Consider the following 15233-nt stretch of genomic DNA (forward strand, 5'->3'; position numbering starts at 1 on the left):
GTGAGAAGTGTAAGGTTATGCATTTAGGGATTAATAACAAGAATTTTAGTTATAAGCTGGGGACACATCAATTAGAAGTAACGGAAGAGGAGAAGGACCTTGGAGTATTGGTTGATGATAGGATGACTATGAGCTGCCAATGTGATACGGCTGTGAAAAAAGCTAATGCGGTTTTGGGATGCATCAGGAGAGGTATTTCCAGTAGGGATAAGGAGGTTTTAGTACCATTATACAAGGCACTAGTGAGACCTCACCTGGAATACTGTGTGCAGTTCTGGTCTCCCATGTTTAAAAGGGATGAATTCAAACTGGAGCAGGTACAGAGAAGGGCTACTAGGATGATCCAAGGAATGGAAAACTTGTTTTATGAAAGGAGACTTAATGAGCTTGGCTTGTTTAGCATAACTAAAAGAAGGTTGAGGGGAGATATGATTGCTCTCTATAAATATATCAGAGGGATAAATACAGGAGAGGGAGAGGAATTATTTAAGCTCAGCACCAATGTGGACACAAGAACAAATGGGTATAAACTGGCCACCAAGAAGTTTTAGACTTGAAATTAGATGAAGGTTTCTAACCATCAGAGGAGTGAAGTTTTGGAATAGCCTTCCAAGGGAAGCAGTGGGGGCAAAAGATCTATCTGGCTTTAAGATTCTACTCGATAAGTTTATGGAGGAGATGGTATGATGGGATAATGTGATTTTAGTAATTAATTGATCTTTAAATATTCAGGGTAAATAGGCCTAATCCCTGAGATGGGATATTAGATGGGTGGGGGATCTGAGGTACCTAGGAAGAATTTTCTGTAGTATCTGGCTGGTGAATCTTGCCCATATGCTCAGGGTTTAGCTGATCGCCGTATTTGGGGTCGGGAAGGAATTTTCCTCCAGGGCAGATTGGAAGAGGCCCTGGAGGTTTTTCGCCTTCCTCTGTAGCATGGGACATGGGTCAGAGGGAGGATTCTCTGCTCCTTGAAGTCTTTAAACCACGATTTGAGGACTTTAATAGCTCAGACATAGGTGAGGTTTTTCATAGGAGTGGGTGGGTAAGATTCTGTGGCCTGCGTTGTGCAGGAGGTCGGACTAGATTATCAGAATGGTCCCTTCTGACCTTAGTATCTATGAATCTATAAAATAATAATCTACCATAAAATTGGGTCTTCTAGAGTTAAGGTTGCTTAATTACATTTCCTGTGAAGATAGTCACTAAAAATCAAGGAAACTGACAGTAAAGTCATTTACAGCTATAGTCAACCAACTTGTCTTACTCCCCTAAGCATCAATAGAATATAGTCTGAGTCCTCAGCTCCACAACAAACTCCCTTTTAATTCCAACATACATTCAATAATCTAAACTCTAATCTCAGCAAGATTAAGCTATATTATTCCTTATAGATGTGTGTAATCATAGTGTCTATACTAATTGTGCATGGAAAAATTTGAGGTTGAAGTGCAGGTTGTGCATTTCAGAGGGAATGGGAGAAATTGGTTGTGTTCATAGTGGTTAGTTGTATGTTCAAACTGAAAGAGTTTGTCATGGAGCTGAGGAGTTTGTAATTGTGTTTGGGTGATAAGATGTAAATTGAGGTTGGTATGGATGTTAACACTGACCTTTCTAGTGATATCCTTAATTTTTAACGATCATGGTCATAGAAAATGCAATTGAACAACCTTTACTCTAAGCTAATTTTTGTGGAGAGCGTCTTTGATTTTTTTAAAAGTGTAGGTAGATGGATGAGGAGGCTAGTTTTGGCCAGTGGATCTGGGAGGAGGTGGAGGTATTATGGAGTTTTGAGCAGGCAGCTATGAAGGTGATTGGGGAGGACAACAGTGGGGTAGTTACTTGGAGGTTGTGGACCAGGAAGGGGTTTAGCAGGAGAGTGATACTCAGTGTGAGTTTGTGCAGGGTGGCTAGAGGGAAAAATAAGTCTGGAGAAGAGGACCCGAGGTTTCTTCTGATTAATGTCTTATGGTTTAACAGACAGCTCTGTTCCAGTGGACCACTTGCTTACAAACTGTAAGAGATTTTCAGAGGTGAATGGGAGTTGAGGGGGAGCAAGGCTGGGTAGCAGCTCTCCCTGGTTCCGTCCCCACCAGGGCTCCTACATCACTAAGCAGGGAAACACTCTTTACATGTATTAACCTTTTATTTTTATAAGTATAAACATTTATATAAAATTAGTGGTAATAGAAATAAATATAAAAGTTATTTCCTTGTATATTGGGTTAGCAGAATGAGGACATTGAACTAAGTAGGTTGGGGAACTGGTCTAGTAAGTGAGGGTTGGGCATTGGGGGCCAAGGAGTCAGCAGAAATCGGGATTGGAGGGCAGGATGGGGAAGAGATTTGTTCTCGAGGGTATGTCTGCACAGCAAAGAAAAACCCACAGGCTGGCCTGTGCCAGCTGACATGGGCTTGTGGGGCTCAGGCTACGAGCCTGGAAGTCTACACAGCAGTGAAACAGCCCTGCAGCCTGAGCCCTGCAAGCTCAAGTCAGCCGGCATGGGATAGCTACAGGCATCTAGTTTGTGTAGACACACCATAAGTTGCCTGCAGATACTGCTTCTCTAGCCTTGTCCATCACTCTTCCTACCTTGTGTCCTGGTTACAACCATCCCATTAGTTGCTTTTATGCCCTCTTTCCCCACACCCCAACCCCTCATTCCATATATGCACTTATGTGTAGGTGAGAAGGTGACTGCAGCAGTCTGAACAGATCTGAGATGAAGATTGTGACTGACTTTAAGAAGCCTTAGAGGAGGAAGTGGCAATTGTCAGGGTGGGATGGGACATAAATGCATGAATGAGCAACTTAGCACAGTAGTTGAGGTAGTGAAAAGGTTCATCCAGAAATGTGTCATAGAAGCCAAAGATAGAAAAGAACTATTGATTGTGACTCTCCTTCAGTCAGTGCAGGATTGTTCCCTACAGTACATTTTCCTGTACTTTGTCCAGTCTAGTTTTAAATGACTCCAGTATGTAATTAAGCTTACAAGATAGATGCAGAGAAAGATTATAGTTGTGAAAAAATTGTATCTCAACATTGTGGTATCGTATTCTCTGTGCCATTTCATTTGGGACCAGGAGAATATTGATTCGTGCACACTACGGTGGTGAACACTAAGAAGTAAGCCTATGTAATCCTTCCTTACAGAAGCATTGTTCTGTTCTGTGGCTTTCCTCCAGTTGCCATCAATCCTTCCACACAGAAGAATACATTCCAATGGTCTCTTGTCTTCCTCTTGATTCCTGTGAGCAGTAGGCATCCAGCCATACTCTTCCTCTAAGCCTTAGAATAAATGCAGCCACTATGCTCTGAATCACAGAATTATTAGTGTTAAAATGGAAAAGACTTAATCATCTAGTCCATCCCCCAGCCACTGCAAGATTTTTCTTTACCCTGTGATATATTCAAGACATTCCCTTTTAAATCATGTAATTAGTGGAACATCCATTGCTTCCTTTGAGAGAATGATTTGGGTCTTCAATTTCAGAACCAAAATGATTGAGTGCAGGTTAAGAATTTTTTTTGTATGCTAGCCTGTGTGGGAAAGGCCTACTAGCGTTCCAGTGTTTATTCTTGAAGGGCTGTCCTACTGACATTGTATTCTTCATAGGTGAGGTGGGCAGACCTAGAAGAAAAGAAGGATGCAGACAGGAAGAGGGCCATTGGTTTTGTGGTTGGACAAACGGATTGGGAGAAGATCACAGATGAAAGTGGTCATCTTGCTGAGAGAGCCCTCAACCGCACCAAATATATCTGAGACAATTATTATATGGAATTTTTGTATCTTTAAGGTAAGTGTTCCACCATTATACAAATTTAGTCTCACTGTTTTTTAAGAGTTGAGGATGAGATTAAAGCACACACATTGCTAGGGTTCTCCCTCCAGATACTCTTGTCTGGGGCCTTGAATGATAGGTGGATTTGTCAGTTGTACAAGTTCATTCTTGTGTAATCTCCTGTGTGTAGCGTCTCAAGATTGAAGGAAAAGGGGTATCAGCCTTCAAAATCTCCAAGCATTGTCAGTAATAAGAGTGTAAGTGTTCATTATAAGGACAACCGGAATATATGTCAGCTGGATACCTAGTTATTCCAATTCCAGATTCTACATTATTGTATTTGAATTCTGACCATTTTTAGTGATACATTTCTCAGTGTAACAGACTTTTCTTTTCTTTACAGGCCATTTACTTTGAGGAGAACCCAGTGTGGCATGAGCATCCTGCATGGATCATGTCACTACCATCTTCACAGATTATTTTTGTTTCTTGTGTTGTTTTAGTTTCTGAAAGTTCCTTGAAATATTGGCAGGTGATAACCAGTGTCCCCAAAAGACATACAATTCCGCTGCACCTAAGCGAGAGTTTTCATTTTAATATTTTTTGGAGGGGAGGGAGGGTCAGTAGTTTTAGCTGCTATGCGTGGGGTAAGGTGGAAAAATTAGGCAGAGAATGTTTCCTCCACTGTACCGTAACAATGTCTGTATCACCTTTGCTTTGTGGCCATTCTCGTTTTATACTGTACGTACCTTGTAGCTTATTGTACTAGGAAGCAGAACAATAAACTTTCACTATAAACCCAGTGAGTTTGGTGGGCCATACAGCATGGGCCTTTCTCTTGGTGTTTGTTTTACCTTTTAAACATGGTCTGTCTTCACATGTTGACAGAATGTTCAAAATCGCCGTCATCTGGAAGAGGCGTCATGCTTCTGTTTGAGTGCATGTCTTACCTGGGGACTCCAGGAGCCACCTGCTCTTCTCTGTGTAGCCAGCTTATTTTTTTAGGCCTTGGCTTTTGTTGGCCTACAGTAATTTTACATCTTCTCTGTCATCTTGGAGGGCAGCTGTTCTTTGAAGTGTTTTCTGGATTGTTAGTTTCTCAGCTGTTTTAAATTTTCATTGCTACCTGTGGGTTTGAATTTAATTCTGGGGTACTGAAATACTCCAGGTAGTAATGTGGAGTGTGAAAAAAGTTCCTTTTTTGCTGAGTTTGAAATTAAACCAAGTAATGGAAAACTGTGAATGTGGGAAGCCCTCTCAATGGGAGCCCAGAAAAGTCCGTGGTCACAATAGGTCATGTTGTCTATTTGACTCCACATCAATGCATGTTCATTCCCCTCACAAAATTTAATTTCACTTAAAAGAAGTAATGAAGACTTTCGGATCTAGAACTAAAGGATGCCTCAGTCTGGCCAAGAAATGGGCTTCACCTGATGTAAAAGATAGATTAAATAATTGTCCACTTTGAGAACAATAGGGTAGGGGCTTTATGTACAATATCGTTTGTCTCACCACTGATGCACAGTGTTACAGATTTGCTAATGAGCAAGTTGAATAGATCGTTTTTGTTCTTTCAGGGTTTCCAAACCAAAGGCTTATGTTAAGACTTGTATGGAAAGAGAAGGTGCTAGATTATCTGAAAAATGTCTTAGTTGATGGTGAATTATTAGAAATTGCTGTTCTGTACACTTTGAAGAAAGTGAAATTCTAAAAGCATCTTCTGTGCTACCTGTTGCTCTGCTGAGTGCTTACATTGCAAATTGCTTCTACATTTATTAACCAATCAAGACTGGTGAGGGCATTGGTTGGTACATTAAATTAGAGCCATTGTTTGTAATATTGAATGGTTTTTGTTTGCCATTCTAATACATTTCTGTTTACTTGACATTTCTCAGCCTGATTCATTGAGTGTGATTGAAAGCTTTTCTCAGGGTGAACAGACTCTCTGAATTTATGACCTGAATGAATGTTTATATATAGAAAAATTAAGCTCCTTGAATGTAATGCTTTTACACCAGAAGGTAACAAATGTAGATTTGTGTGTACACATCCCATAATACAGCAGTATTTACTTTCTGTTTTTAAATGTTGCAAAGTACTGTCTTTGAATTCTCACAAAGTTGGCATTGCACAAAGCAGTAATTGCCAAGAACTCCGGGAAATCAGAGGGCTTTTGTGTCCTTGTGGAGATCAGTCAAGGCCTGTCTCAAAGGAGTTGCTTTCTCATTCCTCAGCATAGTGGCCACCAGAAAGATTCTGAGGCTACCAACTGGAGTCTGTTGTCCATAACAAATCTGGACTGCTGATGGTGTTTCCTGAACCCATTTTGACTTCCTGTGCCATTTTGATGGGTTAGTTTTATATCCAGATGCTAAGAGCTGATGTTTTCACTATATCCTTCAGAATCAGTCTGAATCAAGTTCTAACACTTTTCCTTCCAGGATAAATAATTCTTCTGGAGCGTGCAAGAGTCATGGAAACAGAGTGGCAGTGGGGATCATAGTGTCTCCTCTGTTGTCATGCAGTTTGTAGCAGAACTGAGCAGCCAGCACTCAAGGAGGCCATGCTGTTTTTGTTCCCTTGGTCTGCATGCAAGGAAGGAGAAGCAGACACAGAACACATGAGGGGTTACACTTGTTACCAGTCAGATGTGACAAGAGATATGGCAAATGACAATTAACTGGAAGGGCAGTGCAAATTGAGTACCATGTTTACATTATGAAAAAGTTCTGTTGCAAGTGTTTGCCAATATCCTCAAAATATGTTGAATTTTTTTCTGTCAGTCACATTGATGTTTGTTCTTTACAGGTACTATAATGCATCCAAGTCTACAGTAATTTTATGATCTTTGCCATCTGTGTTGAAGCATGGTGGTGAGTTTGAGCACCCAGCAAATCAGTTTAGTTCTTTCTAACTCCAGTTTGTGGGTGTATCAATATGATGGGCAGCAAATTTGAGTGGAGAAGTAACAGATCGTTCCTTGTTCCCATTTTGATACATGTTATGTGTTGTTCACTGAAAGTGTTCAGTGCTGTACAGAATCCAGATGAAAATGCCATTTCTGCCCTATGATGCTTGAAGTCTAAAAATATAATTGAAATGCAGCCTCTTGCAGGGTCGTTCTTCGCAGTGAAGATCATCACTACATACAAGTTCAAGTCAGGCAAAGAAAAGTCTTCTTCAACTGAAACTGCAAAATGTACTTATTAATTTTTCTGGCAAAAATTGCCAATAGATATTTAAGGACTAGGGCAGATCAGATCTTCTTACGTCCCTTTCTAAAGATACTTCTGCAGCACAGGAGCCCATAGCATCATACTATGGCATTGATGCTCTGTTAAGATGGAATCACCAATATCACTTCCTCTGACATTGGAGTTTTCCTTGTATTTTTCCCATCCATGTACTCACCAAGCCTGTGACCCTAACCAGATGAAATCTCTGCTAATGGGGGTGCAGACCTATACTTGCTATTCTCTGCTTGAACACTCTTTTTGGACTTCAACACCACTAGAATACTCATTCCAAGTCTTCAGTAAGGAATGAAATAATGCAGCCCTTTGAACAACTCGTTGCCACTAATATGAGTTTGTAATTTCTGGCAGAAATACAAAAAATAATTCTCTTAATGTAGCTGCCCCAGTGGTAACAGCATTTTATCTCCTTAAAGAGCGATTCCCTGTTAACGGAAGACACCATTTTAATAATAATGCTACTGTCCAGGGAACTCCAGAAGCAGTCATGCTTCTGGGCAGACCACAGAGCTTGGAAAAACCACTGTTGAGTTGGAATAGGAACTGATTCTACTTTCTGCTCAAAATTGACAGCTGTCAAGTTCCTGGCAAGGCAGCCCAGCATATGTAGGTGGCATGGGGGGGTCTAAACTAAAATTTGCAAGCTCCAGTGAGGATTGTGTCATTCACTATACCTGGGATTCAAAGTGGAAGCAACACACGGAAGGGTCATCTTGTGCAGAATGTGATGGCCCACATCCTCAGCAAGTCAGACACTAAAGAATACATCATTCTTATGCTCTCCTTCCTCCATTGGCTCCCCAGTTTGCCTCTGATGTTAATTCAAAACATGATTGGTCCTCAATTTGAGAGCCATCAGTAGTCGTCCTGGGACCAACACAGCTACAGTATCACCGCATATCTCCTTTCATCATCATTCAAGACAATTTTCAATAGCCTGGGACAATGCAATTGACAAAACCCAAGACAAGTGTGAGGGCCAGAGATAAAGTGTACTCAGTTGAGGGATGAGCTATTAGTGGAGTTTAGATTAAGCCAACTTTTGACCATGTTTGGATCATTGCACAAAACCCACCTGTGGCTAAAGCTTTCGCACCAGAAATAGAGAAAAAAGTAGAGCTTGCTAGAACTGGAAAGTGTGAAGAGCAGAATTCTTTATGAATTCCATTCAGGACACCACTATGCAGTTCTAGTTTTTAGCACTCCTCACTAATTTTTTCAGGAGACTAGAGGAAGAATAATTTTCTGTTCAAGTGCTAGCTCAGGTCAATACCATTCTAGGTGTGTGCGCTCCCACGTGCACAGTTGTTGGAGATTTATGCCTTAGCGGTATCCGTAGGGTCAGCAGTGGCGTCCCCTTGAGTGCCACACTCATGCGTCAGTATATTAGGTGCCACTGACCCTAGGCCTTCTCAGTTCCTTCTTACTGCCCATGACTGTTGGGTAGAGTACCTCATCTTGCAGATCGCAAGAGCATTAGCAGTTCTTTATAGCCTTTTGTTCTCTTATCTGTACATAGTTGTAAAGTAGTTTGTAAGTAGTTAGTTAGCTTTTAATACAGTTTGGTTAGTGTACTTAGAGTCCCAAAGCGGGGCGTGCCCCGCTCAATATGCACAAGGTCATGCCTATCAGTGATCCCCATGATACTTGCCTGAAGTGCCTGGGGGAATCCCACAGAAAAGACAAGTGTTGGATTTGTAAAAACTTCCGACTTCGAACGCACAAGTGCGTCGGAGCCCTCCACTGTGGACCCCATGCCGACTATTTCTGCTTCGGTGCGGAGCGCACCACTGGCACCATTCCCCTTTGCCAGTGCCGAAGAAGTGGCAAAAGAAGAGGAGCCCCTCGGCACCAGACAAGAGGACTTCGGGCAAAGGACCTCTGTCAGGCCTTGCGCCGACTTTGGAGCTACACAGGGATCCGCCCCCAGCCCCGGGAAGCGACAGGGGTCCCCGGGTCTTCCAGGGCCATTAGTGCCCAAGGCGGTCCTGGTGGCCAAAGACCAAATGAGCCTACAGGCAACGCACCAGGTGGCAGACTTGGCTAAGACCCCAGCACCTAAGGGCAAACCATTTGTGGTGCAGCCTCAGAGGATGGCGGAGCACCCCTGCTCACCAGACCATAGATGCAGATCCCCATCTCCACGACCTCGGATACCAGCACCATATCCTAGGTCTCCAGCTAGAAGACCCAGGTCCTCGACACGTTCCCCGCCTACTGGGCATGGGGCTCCGAAGTCGAGGCATCTGTCTCCGTATCACCATTACTGGTGAGTTTCTGGCTGCAGGTCCCCTAGGCCTTGGTCACCCTCCCTCAGGCGGTCTCCTGGACTTCGGTCCCCGCCCAGGAGGGGCTGTTCACCATCACAGCAATGGTCCCCCTGGTCCCGTTTCTCCAGCAGGCACTCAAGGCCTCTGATGCCCCTTGCTCTAGCCAGCAGTCCACAGTCCCTCCAAAGGATGATTACAAAGGAAAAATAGTTATTTGAGTGTTAAATATGTGGGAACTGAAAGAGGAAAAATGATTTGGTGGTCTCATGATTCCATAGTAACATGCCTTAATTCTTTCCTCTCAAGATTGCAGGAGTTGGCAGGGCTTCCCCTACTGAGCCTTATCAAGGATCTTTCAATATCCTTGATGCCTGGATTAGGAGAGTCTTTGATCCTGTGACAAACATAGACAGGACCTGAGGAGCTTTCCCACTGAAAGGATGGAATAGTGGGACTATTAGGCAGGAATGTTTCTCACACAGGAGGGAGTGGCATAAAATAAGAGCAACCTGGCAGTCTTTCAAATAAGACTAGGGTTAAAGTCCTAGGGTCAGACTGGAAATAAGGTGTCATTTTTTAATGGTGAGAGTACTTCACCACTGGGCCAGTTTACCAAGGGTCCTGGTGGATTCTCTACCACTGACAATTTTTAAATCAAGATTGGATGTTTTTCTAAAAGATCTACTCTAGGAATAATTTGGGGGAAGTTCTATGGCCTGTGTTATACAGGAGGTCAGACTAGATGATCACAATGGTCCCTTCTGGCCTTGGAATTGATGAATCTATGAATCATTACTCACCCTCGCCTAGCTGGTTGCTGACCAAAGTCAGCAGGCAGACTCAGGCCTCGATGGCTCTACCGTAGTCGCCAGAAGGAGTTGGACCAAGTTGGACCAAGAGTTCAGCCCTTCACATTGAAGGGGGGGATTCACCACTGATGAAGAAGACCGGTGTGGCACCCGCCACGGTTACATCACAGCAAGGGCAGTGGCCCTCTCAGTGGCCATACTGGAATCTGTGGGGTGTGCCTGTGAATGCCGGTCCCCTACCAGCCACAGACGGAGCACGGTGCTGAATCCATTGCAGGGGCAGCACATTGGACCTCAGTGCCTAAGGGCCCCTCCCTGGACAAGGAAGGGGAACAAGTTCCTCCACAGGTGGTGCAATCATAGTCGTCATCCCTGGACGAGGGGGTGGCCGGGCCATCACATACAAACAGTCCCCATGAAGACATTAAGGAGCACCAGGCCCTCCTTACAAGGGTGGCTGAGAACCTGAACTTACCAATAGAAGAGGTCATGGAGGATGCTGATGACCTCTTCAATGTTATTTCGGCTGCCACCCCATCCAGGTCGCGTTGCCCATTCATCCATGGTTTCTCAAGATTGCCAAGTCACTGTGGCAAATGCCCTCTTCTATTCCACCGACTTCCAAGAAAGCAGAAAAGAGCAGAAAAGTCCCTGTGAAAGGTTTTGAATACCTGTACACAGTCTCCCACAGCGGCATCCCTGGTTGTGTCGAAAGCGACAGACAGGACCACGTTAGTGACACCCCCAAAAATAAGGATGCCAAAAGACTTGATTTATTTGGCAGAAAGGTATATTCGACAGCCAGTGTTCAGCTTAGGGTGTCAAATCACCAGGCATCATTGGGCAGATATTCGACGAGTCCCACAGGTTGAAATTATAAATTCAAGGAGATCCTCCCACTGAATCATGCCCAGGAATTTGCTGTGCTGGTGGACGAAGGCATGGTGGTGGCCAGGGGAGTCCTTCAGATGGCCTGAGACACTACTGACTCGGCAGCCAGGGTGGTCACATCTGCGGTGGAAATGAGACGCAGCTCATGGTTGCAGACCTCTGAGTTGTCCCAAGAGACGCAGGCCACTATTCAGGACCTCCCGTTTGAGGGGACGGTGCTTTTCTCCGAGCTCACAGAAATGAGGCTATAAAGCCTTAAAGACTCTAGAGCCACCCTCCAGTCCTTGTGCCTTCACACACCTCAGCAGTCCAGGAAGCTGTTCTGCCTTCCTCCTCCTCCTCCGCACTCTAGGTCCTGGGGAACTACATGAGGAAAGACAAGGACGGGGGGCCTAAACAGAAATATCCTTCATCTTCCACTCAGCTGCACAACCTGACCCTCCCAAAAACCAGGGAGGCCAGAAACAGTCGTTTTTAAGGGTGTGCCCTGGGACAACACCTCAGTCAATATGCTGGATCCATCTCTCTCTCTTTCCTGAGTCTCCTCTACACTTTCCAGTCGGCCTGGTCCTGTATCACCTCGAACCGTTGGATGCTCAACATGATTTCATTGGGCTATACCCTGCAGTTTGTAGCCGGCCCTCCTTTCCATCCCCCGTCCCTGTCCTTCTTCAGGGACCCTTCTCACGAGCAATTGCTGATCCAGGAGGTCAAAAACCTCCTGTGCCTGGGGGGCAGTGGAGAAGGTCCCTTGGTACATTGCGGGAGAAGGATTCTACTCCAGTTATTTCCTAATCCCAAAAGCAAAAGGAGGCCTCGGACCCATCTTGGACCAGTGTCATCTTAACAAATCTCTTAAGAAGTTGAAGTTTTGCATGTTCTCCCTGGCCTCCATCTTCCCCTCCCTGGATTTGGGAGATTAGTATGACCCCCTCCATTTAAAGGACACATACTTTCATATTGCCATTTTCCTGGGGCACCTGTACTTCCTCCATTTCATGTTGGGCCAGCGCCATTTCTAGTTCACGATGATGCCCTTTGGTCTCTCGTCGGACCTGAGAGTGTTCACAAAGTGTATAGAGCCAGTGGCTGCTTACCTCTGACATTGAGGAGTCAGAATTTACCTGTTCTTTGACAGCTGGTTCATGAAGGGCCAGTCCTGAGATCAGGTGTGGAGGCATCTTGATCTGGCCTGTGCCACCTGTTGCTGGTAATAAACGAGAAAGATGAAGTGAGCTGTAGCTCACGAAAGCTTATGCTCTAATAAATTTGTTAGTCTCTAAGGTGCCACAAGTACTCCTTTTCTTTTTGCGAATACAGACTAACACGGCTGCTACTCTGAAACCTTCACCCCAGTGCAATGCATAAAATTTATGAGGGCGGTCCTCAACTCCACTTAGGCCAGGTCCTTCCTCCCCGAGACTCAGTTCCAAGCCATAATGGACCTCATTTTGTGTGTGCGAACCCACTCTCTCACCACCACCCACAGATGCCTGGAAATTGTTGGATCACATGGCAGCATGCACTTACATAGTCCAGCACATGCAGCTCCGCCTCAAGTCCCTGCAGGCATGGCTGGCGTCAGTCTATGCCCTGAACCAGCACATGATGGACCAGGTGATCAGGATTCCTGACAGTGTTCTGTCATCGCTCACGTGGTGGCAGGATCCCGCATCGGTGCTGGAAGGGTCCCCTTTGTGGCTCCATCCCTGTTGGCAACTCTCGTCTCAGATGCCTCGGACCTAAGGTGGGGAGCCCATCTGGACGCACTCAGCATTTAAGGTTGTTGATCCAGTCACAATTGCTCCCTGCATATCAACATCAGGGAGCTCAGAGTGGTTTGCCTGGCCTGCCAAGCCTTCCTCCCTCCATTGCATGGCATGGTGGTGCAGGTCCTAACGGACAATATGATGACAGTCTTCTATATCAACAGGCAGGGAAGAGCCAGGTCATCTGTCCTCTTCCAGGAAGCTCTCCAGCTCTGGAACTTCAGACTGCAGTATGATATCCATCTCGTAGCCACTCACCTCCCTGGGGCCAAGAATGCCTGGGAAGATTGCCTCAGTAGGTCCTTCTTGTCTTGCCACATGTGGTCCCTCCATCCAGACGTGCTCAGCTTATCTTCCGCAAGTGGGGGACTCCACAAGTGGACCTGTTCATGTTCAGGGAGAACAGGAAATGCCACATTTTTTGCTCCCTGTCGGATGCCTTTCTGCTTAAGTGGTCAGGGGCTCTGATGTACGCCATTACTGTCCAGGGTCCTTGTGAAGATCAAGTGGGGCAGGGTGATTCTCATAGTGCCAGCTTGGCTGTGCCAGCCCTGACTCAGCATGTTGCTGGACCTCTCGGTGGCTGCTCCTTACAGCTACCGCTCTGGCTGGACCTACTATCCCAGAACCACGCCAGTCTTCTGCATCCAAACCTGCAGGCACTGCACCTGATGGCTTGGCTGCTGCGTGGTTAAATGAGCAAGAGCAGCAGTTCTTGGCTGATGTCCAACAGGTCCTGTTGGGCAGTAGAAAACACTTCACCAGAGCAACCCACCTAGCAGTGATCCTGGACTAGCTCGAGGCAGTTGATCCTGCACTACCTTCTGCATCTCAAACTCCAAGGCCTGTGCCTTTCATCTATCCAGGTCCCCTTGGCAGCCATCTTGGCCTTCCATCCGCTATTCGTGGGTTGGTCGGTTTTCACCGAGGACATGACTGCCAGGTTCCTCAAGGACCTCTACCCACACATCAGGGATCCTGTCCCCCGATGGGACCTGAATCTGGTGCTGTCATGGCTCACGGGTTCCCCCTTCGAATCTGTGGCTTCCTGCTCTGTCCTCCTCCTGTCCTGGAAGGTGGCGTTCCTGACAGCAGTGACATCTGCCTGCCAGGTCTTAGAGTGATGGATGCTCACCTCAGAACCGTCCTATATGGTCTTCTACAAGGACAAGGTCCAGCTAAGACCTCACCCAGCCTTCCTGCCCAAGGTGGTCTCCCAATTTCATACGAGCCAGGACATTTTCGTACCTGTGTTTTTCCCAAAGCTGCATAAGTCAGAGGAGGAGCATAGGCTACATTTCCTAGACATCAGGAGGGCATTAGCCTTCTACATTGAGAGAACCAAGCCATTCCGCAAGTTGACGCAATTGTTTGTCGCAGTGGCCGACAGGATGAAAGGGCGCCCAGTGTCTGCGCAGAGAATTTCTTTGTGGATCTCCGCCTTCATTTGCTACTGCTATGATCAGGGGAAGGTTCCAGCCTCGGTGATTGTGACCACCCATTCAACCAGGGGTGCAGGACTTTTTGGCAGCCTTTCTAGCCCAAGTGCCTATTCATGACATCTGCAGGGCAGGCACCTGGTTGTCCGTCCATACGTTCATGTTCCACTATGCTGACGATGCCAGCTTCAGTCGGGCAGTACTACAAGCCACCAGACTGAACTCCAAGCCTGTCTCCAAGGATACTGCTTGAGTCACCTAGAATGGAATCAACATGAGCAAGCACTCAAAGAAAAAACGTTTTTTTACCTTTTATAACTGTTCTTTGAGATGTGTTGCTCATGTCCATTCCGTTACCCACCCTTCTACCCCTCTGTCGGAGTTACCGGCAAGAAGGAACTGAGAGGGTGTAGGGTCAGTGGTGCCTAATATACCGATGGATGAGCATGGTAGTAAGACGGGCCACAGCTGACCCTAAGGATACCACTAAGGCAGAAATCTCCGACAACGGTGCACATGGGCGCACATACACCTAGAATGGAATGGACATGAGCAACACATCTCGAAGAACAATAGTTACAAAAGGTAAGTAACTCTTCTTTCCCCCATTTGCCAGTTCTTACAGATGCTGAATTGGAGCATTTGAGGCTTTTGTTGAACACATTGATGAATTCTGAAGATTTCTGATCTAGATGAGTCACTTTCACTTCATAGTGGGATGATTTGTCTTTCATTCTTACCAGTGAAGTGTTCCTATAAAAGGCATGCACCCTTCAGGGCTTCTAAATCTGGTGAAATGTCCTGGACCTACAGCCTGGAGGCTGAAATACTCTATATACAGAGTGGATATATATTTTGAGAAGTGGCAATGCTGTTCCACCAAATAGATATACAGGTGTCTCACATTCTCCTTTTCTTCGATATTCCTGGGACCAAAATTCAGTCTGAGATGTTTTTTCCAGTTTGAGTGGTTGGTGCTAAATCTAGTGCAGTCATATTTCACTGAGGTAGATCACTT

At 45.5% G+C, this 15233-nt stretch overlaps 1 protein-coding gene across 1 annotated transcript in view; it reads left to right on the forward strand.

Moving 5' to 3' along the window:
- Positions 1 to 4585, forward strand: part of YLPM1 (YLP motif containing 1) — a 60731-nt gene extending 56146 nt beyond the window's left edge. The window contains exons 23-24 of the mRNA XM_043516182.1: positions 3618 to 3798; positions 4187 to 4585. Coding sequence (XP_043372117.1) covers positions 3618 to 3764 — 147 coding nt within the window. The 3' untranslated portion in view covers positions 3765 to 3798; positions 4187 to 4585. The remainder of the gene's footprint in view (positions 1 to 3617; positions 3799 to 4186) is intronic.
- The last annotated feature ends 10648 nt before the right edge of the window (positions 4586 to 15233 follow it).

Source organism: Dermochelys coriacea, chromosome 6, assembly GCF_009764565.3.
Source record: "Dermochelys coriacea isolate rDerCor1 chromosome 6, rDerCor1.pri.v4, whole genome shotgun sequence".
NCBI lineage: Eukaryota > Metazoa > Chordata > Testudines > Dermochelyidae > Dermochelys > Dermochelys coriacea.